Source organism: Bubalus kerabau, chromosome 3 (genome assembly GCF_029407905.1).
Source record: "Bubalus kerabau isolate K-KA32 ecotype Philippines breed swamp buffalo chromosome 3, PCC_UOA_SB_1v2, whole genome shotgun sequence".
NCBI lineage: Eukaryota > Metazoa > Chordata > Mammalia > Artiodactyla > Bovidae > Bubalus > Bubalus kerabau.
Genome location: NC_073626.1, coordinates 12755505 through 12769535, shown reverse-complemented (window position 1 = coordinate 12769535; position 14031 = coordinate 12755505). Strand labels below are relative to the sequence as shown.

The following is a 14031-nucleotide window of genomic DNA, read 5'->3' as shown; positions in this document are numbered from 1 at the left end:
TCCCCTGAACCTTTCTGAGAAATCTTAATGTTATTAAAAAATGGTAAATATCTTTCCTCCGCTGGACAACCTGGATTGGCATATACAGCTCCGAATAATTAATATACCGTTCCTTCTTTCTCTTCTCATTATGACTCAGAACACACACACACACTTGTTCACATGCTCCTTTTTTTCTCTCACATGTGAGTACACCATCATAAAACTTTGAAAGTGGGACCCCTAGAGGCGCTAGAGAAATAGCAACAAATGATTCCTTTAATTTTTTTTTCTAAGAATAAGTGTCTTTTATCTTTAAAATGGGATTGGATCGTCTCACAGATTTGTTGCAAAGATGGAGGAGCTATTTAAGGAAAAATAATTAGATGAGTACCTCCATCTTTATACCAAAATTAGTTTTAGTTGGTTAAAAATTTAAGAGATGATATTAATTATGGATATTAGCAAAAATATATTCTAGACTTACAATGGCCAGACACTCTGTTAAGTGCTTTACTGTACTGCCTTATTAAATCACACCAGCAATTCAGTAAGAGAACAAGTATTATTCCTGTTTTATTTATAAAGGAGATCTTGCCCAAGGTTACACAGCTGATAAGTAGTATTCAGGTTCGGAAATAAAACTGGAAAAACCAAAATAAGGCTAGAAGAAGAGATGCGTGAATAGCTATGTAATTTGGGGTAATGATAATCCAGAAGGATTTTGAAAGTGTAATGTATACCATAAATGAAAATCATAAAGGAAAAGATAAGAGATTTGAATGTGAAAGACCAAAAGCTTTTGTATGACAAAGAACAGCATAAGACCGAAAGGTAAATGACAGACTGGGAGAAATATGTACAGCATGTGACAGACCAAAGGTTAATATCCTTAATATATGATGGGCATTTTTGAATGAATGCTTAACCAATTACTAAACCAATTGATTTATATAAGTAAACCTAGGACTCAGTCAATTTACTGAAGAACAAATACAAATGGACAATAAACTAAGGAAAGGAAAATTTTAATGTAACAAAGCAAGGAGCTTGCTTTTTCTGTTAATCAAAATCAGGAAGAATGATAATAGAATTGTTGAAGTTGTAGAAAAAAAGACTCTTGCATTGCTAGAGGAGTTAGTAATTCAATGTTTTTGGAGTTTTGCCTAGTAAAGTTAATAGAAAAGTGTACATAGATAAATATGTAAGGATAAATATTGAAGAAAAAAAGAAAAAGGAGGCAATCTGAGTATCTCTAATAGGAAACTGCATCAGTAAAGCATACAGCGGAAACTAAGTGGGGCTATTAAAAAAAGATGTAATGTTGATGTATTTTTGTAGAACAGGGAAAGTGTTCATTATTTCTTGTCTTAAGAGTAAATTTCCCTTGAGACATGAAGCCATAGTGATAAAATGGATTCTAGTCTTGCTAGAATCCAGCCTTGCTTAGATTTGTAAAAATCCATGGACTTTACAATATGGTTCTTTGTATTTACCCTTTTATAAATTGTGCTTTGGGGTAGCTATTTAAAGATGGAAAGAAGAAAGATTCTTTTCAGAAACAGAGTATAATTGTTTTCCACTTTTTCATATTCCATTTTGTGTTTCCAGTTTTTTTTCCTTTCCTAGTTATAACCAAAACTTTATTAAATACAGTAAATCTGAATTACATTCTGTCTGTCAAATGTAACCAAGTACTTAACTGAAAGACCTTGACTTCTTGGAAAACTTACGTATACATTTAGTGGACATCAAAAAGACTGATTTGTTTTTTTTTCAGTCACATAGATTTTGTTTTAACGACTAGGAGGTAATGTGGGTGTCAGTAGCATCTGTAATTTTTATCAAAATTATTCAATTAGTAGTTACAGATGATGTTGACATGTGTGTCACACCCTAGCACCTTGTTCAGCAAAGACTATTGTGGTCTTTGGGGCTCATTGGAATTTCAGAAACAGCTGTATTTTGACCAAAGTGTAAATCCTACAATTAACGTTTTTAAGTTCAACAAACAGTATTTTGAAACCTTTGCCATCACTAACGAGGAAAGGGGCCCCCATTTAAATACACATTAGACAGACGATGAAGGATCTGGGTAGCACTGAGGCTTTTCAGCTTCCATATACGATCTACTCATGCTATGTTTATAATGTATTTAAATAAAAGTATTCTCTGGAAAAAAAAATGCACATTAATCTGAGAACAGCAATGTCACCAGGGACAATTCCGTAATTAAGAGTGCATACGTGTGCCAGGTACTCTGCTAAGATGCCACAGCTCTTGTTTTCAAAGGAGCTCACAATTCAATGGTGTAGAAAGATGTTGGGGAAAAGGTACTGGAGTGTAATGGATTCTGAGAGTTTGTTTAAAAAAAAAAAAAAATTACCATGGAAACCAGAGATGGGAGTAACTGATTTCTAGTGTCATGCAGCCTGAGTCACTGATGATGGATGGGCCTCATTCAATCTGGGGGTCACCACCCATAGACCCAGGTCCTGCCTCTCTCTGGTGGCCATGTCTTGGGCAAATGACTTACACTTTCTTAGTGGCCCCCTCATCTCCTTATTGATCACGGTCCATACCTACCACATCTGGGTATTGCACAGATCCAGCAATATAGATAGAATATGTAAATTGTACTGCAAACAGAGCAGTTGACAAAAAGATTAATTTTTCTTAACATAAATAATAAAGGTATGTAGGTTTAATGGGTTTCCCTGGTGGCTCAGTGGTAAAGAATCCACCTGCTAAGCAGGAGACGAATTCAATCCCTTGGTGGGGAAGACCTCTTCCCCCTGGAGAAGGAAATGGCAACCCACTCCAGTATTCTTACCTGTGAAATCCCATGGACAGAGGAGCCTGGCTGATAGTCAGACAACTTAGCAACTAAATAGCAACAATAATACAGGTTAAATAGGTTAATTCATATACTGTTTAATATTTGCAATAATTTAGAAATAGGTCAAGCTGAAATTTATTCTTGTATTTTTACCTGGAACATTCTTTTATCATTTGTTATTTTTACTGCAACTTGAGTTTACATACCCTGAGTTGTTGTTATCAATTGATTCATCATAAACCTATTTCATATAGCTCTATATATAGCATTCATTCTTGAGTGGATTTTTTTTTTCTTTCTTTCTGTTAGTGATCTTTGGTTTAAAAAGGCCTTTCCTACCAAGGTAAATGAAACCTCGTGACCTGGCCTTGAAAAAAAACATTGAGAAAATAATCCCTCATAATTCCAGCCTACTCAGCATCAGAGCAGAAACCAGAAAGTATTCCATCTCACTCCCTGATAAAAGAACAGATATAAATCCTTGATGAGTTAATGACTTCAAACTCCGTGAAACCAGAATAAAAGCTCTTTGACCATAGTGCTTCTCCACAGTTAAGTCCTTTTCATTGAGTCAAATTCATACTTTTTTTTTTTTTTCAAGTTACTAAATATGAGTCAAAATCATGAATTACAGTCAGGATGTTTGATCCAGCCAAGTCTTAAAGCATCTTGTCCCCACCCTCACCCCACTCCCTTCCTGGGGGCTGGTTAACCAGTGTGGAAGATCAAACGAGATTGCTCCATTCATCTGTCTGTGCCAAGAAGGCGGTGCTTTTTGAAGGCTTTCGATGGCACTTGGGTCCTGGCTAGGAACCACCATCAGTTCGCACAGGCCTGAGCAGAAGCTGTGTTTCGTTCCCCTACGCAACCGGGGTGTAGTGTAATTCTGCACTACAGGGCTCAGGTCCAGATTTAAGCCTGTTTTGGCATGGGCCTTGGGAATACATGTGGAATAAGGAAAGTCCTTTGAGGAAATATATGAGAAAAAAATATCAATGGATATGAAAGATTGGCAACAGGGTGGGTAAGATATTTTCTTTTTTTAAAAATTAATTAATTTATTTTAATTGAAGGCTAATTATGTTACAATATTGTAGTGGTTTTTGGCATACATTGACATGAATCAGCCATGGGTATACATGTGTCCCCCATCCTGAACCCCCCTCCCCCCTCCCTCTCCATTCCACCCCTCAGGGTTGTCCCAGTGCACCGGCTTTGAGTGCCCTGTTTCATGCGTCAAACTTGGACTGGCGATCTATTTCACATATGGTAATATATATGTTTCAATGCTATTCTCTCAAATCATCCCACCCTCCCACAGAGTCCAAAAGTCTGTTCTTTATATCTGTGTCTCTTTTGCTGTCTCTCATATAGGATCATCATTACCATCTTTCTAAATTCCATATATATGCATTGATATACTGTATTGGTGTTTTTCTTTCTGACTTACTTCAATCTGTATAATAGGCTCCAATTTCCAGATATTTTCTTAATGAGCACAAGACTCTTATACTTAACTATAACATAAAGGCAATTTTGGAAATGTGTCTTTAGTGGATAAGAATTTTGACAGTACTTTATTCTTCTCCATGTATTTGTATATGTGCGCATACACATAGTCTTCGGATAGTCTTCCTAACCCTTATTTTTAGGAAGCCCCTTACAGTTATATTCTTCTAAAAAAAAAAAAAAATCCACATATTCTACCAACATGTTTTAAATGCCTCTTTGGTAGAAGTCAGAAGTTGAGAAATAAGTTTATATAAATTTGGTACATTTTCTTCTGATCCAATTTTTTATTTAACTTTAGCACACATAGAGAACACATATACATACTATTGGACATAAATTTTTACATTATATGTACAGTCTGAACACAACTTTTTAAAAAAACTCAAGTGTTTTTGAATTCTGCTGCTGCTGCTGCTTTTAAGTCACTTCAGTCGTATCTGACTCTTCACGACCCCATGAATTGCAGCCCACCAGGCTCCTCTGTCCATGGGATTTTCCAGGCAAGAGTACTGGAGTGGGGTGCCATAGCATTGCTTAAACACATAGATTTGTTTTGCTTGTTTTTTTTAAGATGGTATGTTTAAATATTCCATCATATAAAATACATTTTATGCATCTACTACTCCCTTACTAATTGGCGTTTAACTTGATTCCAACTTTCAGTATTATAAATAATGCTGTGTGAACATCCTTTTACTGGGGTCACTTGGGGATTAGGTCTCTAGGGCAGATGCCCCATAGTGGGCCAGAGAGCGAGGACATATTCCTTTTTCTTGGCACCGTGAGGGTTTCCTTAGAATGGCTGCATTCGTTCATTCTTCCATCAACAGTTTATGAAAATACCTATTTCTTCAGTTCAGCTATATTGGATATTGTCATGTGTTGTGTGGTTTTTTTTTTTTGCCAACCTGATGATTGAAAATATTGTTTCGTGTTTACACTTTTAATTTGAGTCCCGTTCTGCAGCTGTGATATGTCATAACATAATGAGACTGCTAAAATCAGATGCATGAAAGAAAAACATACACTCAAGAGCTTATGTTATATTGCATTATTTCCAACTGTAAAAGGAATTGTCATTTGGATAAAAAGATTAAACTGACTAATTCTCTGGACAAACATTTATTAAGCATTTCATACTAGGCACTAGGATTACAGAGATAAACAGATTATGGACTGACATCAGTCAGGGGCTCCAGTAGAGGAAAAAGGTACTTCAACCAGTAATTTCTGCACAGAAGAAGGAGAAAATCACTTTAATTCTCTTGATGGTGGGGATTGCATGTTAGAAAGACATCAATTTTAAAAGGCGGTAAATGCCTCATTAAATGTTTTAAAAGATTTCACACCTTTACTGTTCACCTGGGCACTACATGACATAAATAGTCCATGACAGAACACCCCCAGGAGTCACAGTGAACTTAGAAAGACTCACGGATGAGAACTTGTTCCCTAACCCCCATGGGAACACATGTGGGTTATCTGTGCTCAGCACACCCCCTCTACCAGCGATGAACGGTTTCTCAGCACGTGGCATGTATTTAGCACCACTCTAGGTGCAGAGGGGCACACACATACCAAGATGTGGGTGACATGGTTCCTGCTCATCAGAAGCTCAGAACCCAGGTGGGGAGACAAGGCAGTTTATATTGAATGACACTTTCATACTAACTCAGGAAAAGGAACTAAACCAAATTCAAATGATGCTTCCATATGACCCACAGACAATGGACAGGAAACTTAAGAGAAATGTCTTAGAGGGAAGCAGTGGGTAGAGGGATAAATTGTCCCAGGTACTGGGTTATGCTGTAGAAGAATAAATAATAAAATTGCATTCATTATGCTCTCAATCCACAGCCCTGCACAGAGTAAGTATGCAATACACTCAACATCTTTTTTGGATTGAGAGCATGTTATTAGTGACTGGGGCTCAGTTACTAACACAAATATGTCAAGAAAAATCAGTCTTTTTATTTTTGTTTTTTAGGTCAAGAAGTGGTTTTCAAGTGCCTTGGGGAAGGAATTCTTGAAAAAGCCTTTCAGGGGTATAATGCTTGCATTTTTGCATACGGACAGACAGGTAAGGAGCTGCTTTTCTTTACAGTCAGTGGTATTAAATGTGCATTTCTTAAAACATAGAAATAGAAAACACTTTGGGAAGCTGTAGAAAAATGCTTCTGACTTCACAGGTTTAGCTGAATTAAATGATCAAAAGTAATCTTTTTGAAGGTTCAACAGTTGTGGAATGAAGTAATTTAAGTGTTAGTGAGCATGCTAGTTTCAAACTATTAAGTGTCATTTTCCTAAATTATAGTTTTAACCTGTATTTGAGCTAGGAAAATAATTACCAGTTTCTTAGTACAAATGTTATAGTGAAAAACTGTAGAAAAACTCTTAGTATCTATCATCCTATACAGAGGACTTCACCAGGATATAGAAGTGATGATAGGTTATTAAACAAAACTAGACTAGTAGTTCAGAAATTAACACTGTGAGCCACCCATTATTTCAACTATAAAGTTGGAATAAATTAATTAAATGATAACAATACTGTGTATTGTCAGGTCATGGGATATCAAGGAGAATATATAGCAAAGCACTTTCAAAAGTGTGAAATATTTTGTGGGTCAAATATGTTAATATTACTTGATGTATAGTTGATTATTTATGCACTTTTTAAAACTTTCTCTCATATGTTGGAGTATAGTTGATTAACAGTGTTAGTTTCAGGTGTCCAGCCAAATGATTGTTATACATGTTTAGGCTATTACATAATCTCAAACAGAGTTCCCTATACTATACAGTAGTTCCTTTTTGCTATATAGACTTTTAAAGATTACGTATCGGTAGTGCTTACATTCGGAGAAGGCAATGGCACCCCACTCCAGTACTCTTGCCTGGAAAATCCCATGGACGGAGGAGCCTGGTAGGCGGCAGTCCATGTGGTCGCTAAGAGTTGAACACGACTGAGCGACTTCACTTTCTCTTTTCACTTTCATGCATTGGAGAAGGAAATGGCAACCCACTCCAGTATTCTTGCCTGGAGAATCCCAGGGATGGGGAAGCCTGGTGGGCTGCTGTCTATGGGGTCGCAGAGTCGGACACAACTGAAGCGACTTAGCATAGCATAGTATAGTGCTTCCATTAGTACGCATCCATCTGTAAAGGAGGTACCCTCTGGGTCTCACAGTAAAAGTCAGACTGGCGGTCAGGAGCATAAGAGAAAGAATAGTAACTCTGGTGTCCGAGGGCCTGGCTCTGGGGGCCAGTTTGTCTCTCTGCTTCTGCTGTGTGACCTTGGCCAATGTGTAGGACACACTTGTACGTTTGAAGCGTTACACGTTGCCTCCTCTTCCATCCTCCTCTCTTTCTGCTCACCTTTCTCCAGGCTCAGGAAAATCCTTCTCCATGATGGGCAATGCTGAGCAGCGAGGCCTCATCCCAAGGCTCTGCTGTGCTTTATTTCAAAGGATCTCTCTGGAGCAGAATGAGTCACAGACTTTTAAAGTGGAAGTATCCTATATGGAAATTTATAATGAGAAAGTCCGGGACCTTTTAGACCCCAAAGGGTAAGTTAGTGGTTGACACGAACCTTGTAACGGGGGTAGTAGTTCTAAATGATCCTGAAGTTAAAGTTGCAAGTGAGTTTATGTGTTTGAAGCCCTCGGTCACCACTCCCGTTTCAGTTCGTTTACTGAGAGATCATCAGCTTCATAAAGCCTGTCGGTATACCCAGGATTCATAGTTTATCCTACGCTCATGTATAAAGTTGCTTACCTATGCCATTTAGACGACTGTTTTTACTGTTTTGGTATTTTTGCCACTATGGTTTAGTCATATTTATTCGTTGAGTTAAGAATGACACAGTGGTCTTTCCATCTGCTCTAATTGGAGGTAAAGCGGTCGAAGGTTTTGAGCGACCTGGCCTAGACAAGCCATTTTCTTCTGGGAATGTACATTGGAATCACTCGGAGGCTTTTGAATGCAACACTGGCCTGAGCCCCTCCCTTAGGGCTGATGATTCAGTAGACCCAGGAAGAAACCCAGGCATCTGTATTTTTTAAAAGCTAGGTGATAAAAACCAGATGAGTTTGATTCATAGAGGAAGGAAAGGGCCATTTACCTTTTAATTAAAATTTTTATTGATTTAAGAATAATATATATAGAAATTTAGAAAATAGGTAAAGCGTAAGAAGAAATAAAAATGGCCTATAAGCCCATCACTCAAAAATAACTGCTGTTAACACTTTATGCATTTTGGTGTCTCAGATCTATGGAGTAGGTATGTAGTGTGTGTGTTGAGGTTCTTCTCTGAATACAATTCAGTAGCCTGAATTTTTTATATAATATGATGAATACTTTTTCATGTTATTAAAAGTATTTTAAAAATGCATTCAGCAGCTGTATAATCAAGGGTATAATCAGAGGTATAAGATAAAAATTATGGATGGCAAGGAAGTGACCCAGTCATCAGAAATGTTTTTACTTTTAGCTAATAACTGTGTAATGCATATGAAAGAACATTTATAATACATGTAAGATATAAAGAATAATAAAAATCAATGACTGTTCTGCTCACCATTTGGCTTAATAAATGGAATGTTTTTATGTTGCTCATTATCTTCCTCTCTTTAAGAGTCTATGCATAATTTTGCACAGTTTTTACCTGTACATGGCTTCATAATACATGTGTCCTTTGATGACTTGCTACTTTCCCCCTCAATGATTTGTTTGTTCTGATGTATGAAGTAGTAATTCATTAATTTTTACTGCTCTTTGGTATTCCATTGTATGAGATACCATAATTTATTTATTCTATCTCCTCTTGTTCCTGTGGTTTCCATTTTTTATCATGACTGTCCTTCTCTGAGCATTCCTGTACATTCCTCCTGGTGTGCAAATGCAGGAGTTTCTAGGGAATGCATCCAGGAGTGGAGTTGTGGGTCACAAGCTGTGGAACCTTCAGCCTTGGTATTGCAAAACTGTTCCCCAAAATAGTTGTACCAATTTACACTCCCCCCAGTGGTGTACAAGAATCCCAAATGTTAGACACCATCAGAAGGACTTAATATTGTGCTTGATTTACTTTTTCTTGCCCACGAATAGCGATAATCTCTGATTATGCGAACAGAGTGAGCCAGGTTCTGGAGGCATGGGCAGCTAGGCAGCTCTCTTGAAATTGTGCGCTTGGTCTGCCCTTGTTTTGAATACAACAGAATTGCTCATTGTCATATTGCATTCTTCAAGCTTAAAATAAAGTTAGTAAAACCTGCTTTATGGAGTTGTGAGATTAAGATTGAGAAATTTTTAGGGAGCAAAGTCTAGATTTAGGGATGTGCTCATTGTTAGTTTCTTCTTTCCACACTTGAGTGATGCTAGGCATTGACTCTTGATTTGAAAAAGTCATCAGTATCTGATGCCATGAAATATGTGACAAAATGCAATATGGCCATAAAATATATTATGTAGTTTTACTTTTCATCTCAGTTGTCTATTGATAAGCTCTTCAAGTGGGTCCCAAACCAGGTTTGCCTTTTAAAAATTCAAGAGTCCTAAATCTTGACCAGCAGAGCCAGTTCTCAATATAGGATAAATATCAGTAACTACAAACAACTGCGGAGAAGGCAATGGCACTCCACTCCAGTACTTTGCCTGGAAAATCCCATGGATGGAGGAGCCTGGTAGGTTGCAGTCCATGGGGTCGCTAAGAGTCGGACACGACTGAGTGACTTCACTTTCACTTTTTACTTTCATGCATCGGAGAAGGAAATGGCAACCCACTCCAGTGTTCTTGCCTGGAGAATCCTAGGGACGGGGGAGCCTGGTGGCTGCCGTCTATGGGGTCACACAGAGTCGGACACGACTGAAGTGACTTAGCAGCAGCAGCAGCACAAACAACTGCTATCCTGTAACATCATTTTTTGTATAAAATGGTCAGCACAGATCAGCATAAATCAATGCTCCTAATATGAAAGGGTAACTTAAAAATAAAACATTTTAATATTGTTCAATTCTTGCTTAAAACTGTAAGACATTACTTATTGAGAATATGCTTACTTATAAAATAGCCTGAAGGTTAAATTCATTTGTTTGTTCTTTGCTTCGCTCCCCTCTCCCCACTCCATGTGAAATTAAAGTTCATCTACTAAAACAAGTTAGCCTAACCTAGTATTCTGTGTGCTGGTTGTTTAGTTTGGGAGTAGAGATAGAATTTTTGAAATAGTATGTTACTTTAAATAGAAATCAAAGTATAAAAGACAGTCCTCATAAGGCATGCTGTTTTGCTAATCCAAGTAAAGTAGCTTTTAGAATAGTTTTTGATCATTAAAAGAAAAATTCTTTTGAAATTGCAATCTTAATTTCTGAGTACTTTTGCAAGTACTTTTTTTTAGAGAGAAAAGCTCCAGGTTGGGTATGATTAATTCATTCCTTTTTCCTTTCTCTTGAAGGAGTAGACAGTCTCTTAAAGTTCGAGAGCATAAAGTTTTGGGACCATATGTAGATGGTTTATCCCAACTGGCTGTCACTAGTTTTGAGGTAAGTGTCATTTAAAAAAAAAAAGAAAGACATTAAAAGCTGACAGTAAATTGAAGTGTGTAGATCATGTTGAATATATTTTTATGTGAATGCTTTATAGCATATTGTTACAATTCATGGTCTTAGAAACCCAGTATCAACCACCTCAAACAGAAAATAAAGGCTTTTAATCACAGTCTTCAAGCCGCTTGATTTTGAAGGGTTTGCAGTGTTGCTGGGGGGCCCAGCATCCTGAGGTTGCTGAATATTTTCATGAATAACACTCTATTGAAATTCTCCTCCCTGAGGTTGCCAGTGATGTCCTTCTGGACAGATGTAAACACTATTTGGTAGTTATTTCAACCCTTTCTCTTTGACAGTGTCTCCAATCTTAGTTTGCATTACTTTTCACTCTTCTGATTCTTCTGTTTTTCTGAATTGATCTCCCTCTGTTGACTGATCTGTTTCTTTTTCCTACTTCTTGACTTCTGTGCTTTCTCACATCCTGGCTTGATATTTTGTCTGTATTTTTATTGTCATTGCTCTGGGAATCCCATAAAAGAAAGCACTATCTGTTACCAAAGAATGCCGATAAATAAATGAGTAAACACATCTATCTACTTAGAAGCGCCATCTCTGTGTTATTTGTCTCCGCATCACTTCAGACTCAGTAGAACTAAAATTAATCTGTGAGGTAACTCTCTTCAGCCATTTAAACGTAGATAGTTTTAGTACTGCTTAAATCAGAAATAAAGGGCAGTTATCACTCCGTCATCAGTGAGATCCAGAAATTAACAAAGACGCCTATGACGGGAAAGTGCCAAGTCAGCACTTTTGCTTAGGTGCCTGGCTCAGCGTCACTGGGGGCAGTGACCGTCTCCTCCTGTCACTTATTAGTAAGAGCTGGGACATCCATGATTTGTATCCAGTTCTGCCTCTTAGTGGGCTCTCCAAGTGGCTCAGTGGTAAAGGATCCGCCTGCCAAGCAGAAGATGTGGGTTCCATCCCTGGGTCAGGAAGATCCCCTGGAGAAGGAAATGGCAACCCACTCCAGTATTCTTACCTGGGAAATCATATGGACTGAGGAGCCTGGTGGGCTACAGTCCATAGGATTGCAAAAGAGTCTGACATGACTTAGCAACTAAAAAGCAAACAACTGCCTCTTATTAGATGTGGGAAGAGTTATTTGACCTCCATGAACTTCAGTGTCCTGTGTGTATAATCAGGTAAATACTTCTTTAGTAATATTCATCAAACATTGTTTAAGAGTCCTAGGTTCCGGGTGTTCTAAAGCAAGTTGTATAGAGTTGAATAAGGAAAATTCCCTGTCCTGGGAGAGCCACGGCGTTGGAAATTCACTGAGTGAAAATGTTAGTCATGCAGTCATCTCCAACTGTTTGCAGCCCCATGGACTGTAGCCCGCCAGCCTCCTCTGATCATGAGATTCTCCAGGCAAGAATACTGGAGTGGGTTGCCATTCCCTTCTCTAAGGGATCTTCCCAACCCAGGGACTGAACCCAAGACTCCTGCATTGCAGGCAGATTCTTTACCGTCTGAACCACCAGGGAAGCCCCTTGTTGGAGAAGGGAGGTTACTAATCATACAGGAGAGAGCTGTGCGAGAGAGTCAGAATAAAATAAGGTCATCATGGCTATTGAGTATCTGAGCACAGTAAATGTTAGCTCTTTTCTCCTTAGGAACTTGCAGAGGGAAAAATAGGTACTCAACAGAGAAAGAAGACAGTTGCAGTTTGGAAGGAATGGGTGAAACATTTCATCCACTAGAAAGCGCTGAGGGAGTGGGAGTTTGAGCCGGGCTCTGTGGAAGAGAGGTGGGAGGTTTACATGCAAGGGTGGTGACGGAATGCATCATAATGAGTACATCCACGGGTGGGCAGGACGCTGTTCTGAGGGGGTTTTTGCTCATAATGTTTTTCTTGTGCCTGCCTCTAGGACATTGAGTCATTGATGTCTGAGGGAAACAAGTCTCGGACGGTAGCTGCAACCAACATGAATGAAGAAAGCAGCCGCTCCCACGCCGTGTTCAACATCGTCATCACGCAGACACTGTTCGACCTGCAGTCTGGGGTGAGCGATCAGGTAGAACTTTGGGTGGCGGTGAAGGGACTCACAGTACCTGCCTGGGTGAACCGCTCCGTGGCTGGATTTGGTTCCCAAGAACGTTAAGCCAGCTCTTCTGGTTACTAGATCAGCTACTCTGCTTACATCATGTAATTTGTTAGGTCTTACTTTACATATGTAGGGCTCCCCTGATGGCTCTTTGGTAAGGAACCCACCTGCCAATGCAGGAGATGTGGGTTCGATCCCTGGGTCGAGGAGGTCCTGGAGAAAGAAATGGCGACCCACTCGAGTATTCTTGCCTGGGAAATCCCATGGACAGAGGAGCCTGGTGGGCTGTAGTCCATGGGGTCGCAAAAGGGTCAGACTCAGCGACTGAACAAAGCAACAGCTTTATATATAATGTTAGAAAACTGGAATCCTTGTATAAACTCTCTAAAGACATGATGCTTTCACCATACCACTTTAATATGTATCTTTCCATAGTGAAATTCCCCTAGAAACAGCTGGGTTTACCTCATAGTCATTAAAGAATGTGAAAGAGGAAACCACGACATTCAGCCTAAATATAGCCTTTAAAAAAGAAAAGTGAGGTATTTGACCTGAATGTGCAGGAATCCTCACGTCCTGGAATGTACTCATAGACGCATAAAAGCTTTCTGAATATATTCTGGAAAGGCCAGTGCCCTTGCTACCCAGCTACAGAACAGAATCCCAGGCTGCCATACCAACTTTAATTTTTACCCTAAAGCTGCTAGTCCAAAGAACTCTTCTTACCGTTTAAGATCTTCTCAAGTTTGCCTCCTTAAAGCAAGATGGCTTCAGTGGTGGTGCTGATGTCTACGCAGGTGTGTGGTTTCTGCACTCATGTGTGGCTGTTGTTTCTCTCTCGTCTCCCACAACTAGAACTCAGGGGAGAAGGTGAGCAAGGTGAGCTTGGTGGACCTGGCGGGCAGCGAGAGAGTGTCTAAAACCGGAGCTGCGGGAGAGCGCCTGAAAGAAGGCAGCAACATTAACAAGTAAGGGGTCTGTGCGATTCCCACGGTAAACCCCAGCGTCCCACCAGCTTCCTGTGTGTCTGGGCAACTGGTCCCCTTATCAGGGGTC

General features: G+C 39.1%; 1 protein-coding gene across 14 annotated transcripts in view; it reads left to right on the top strand.

Annotated features, from left to right (window-relative positions):
- KIF13A (kinesin family member 13A) overlaps positions 1-14031 on the top strand; it is a 200194-nt gene that overhangs the window by 108314 nt on the left and 77849 nt on the right. For 9 of the 14 annotated variants that reach the window (XR_008711373.1, XR_008711372.1, XM_055570722.1 and 6 more), the window contains exons 5-9: positions 6318-6410; positions 7719-7899; positions 10780-10867; positions 12799-12945; positions 13831-13943. Coding sequence is in view for 12 of the 14 variants with exons in the window: in XM_055570722.1 (XP_055426697.1) it covers positions 6318-6410; positions 7719-7899; positions 10780-10867; positions 12799-12945; positions 13831-13943 (622 nt within the window). In the remaining 2 variants the exon portion in view is untranslated. The remainder of the gene's footprint in view (positions 1-6317; positions 6411-7718; positions 7900-10779; positions 10868-12798; positions 12946-13830; positions 13944-14031) is intronic. The other 5 variants (XM_055570727.1, XM_055570725.1, XM_055570724.1 and 2 more) reach the window with 1 other exon arrangement.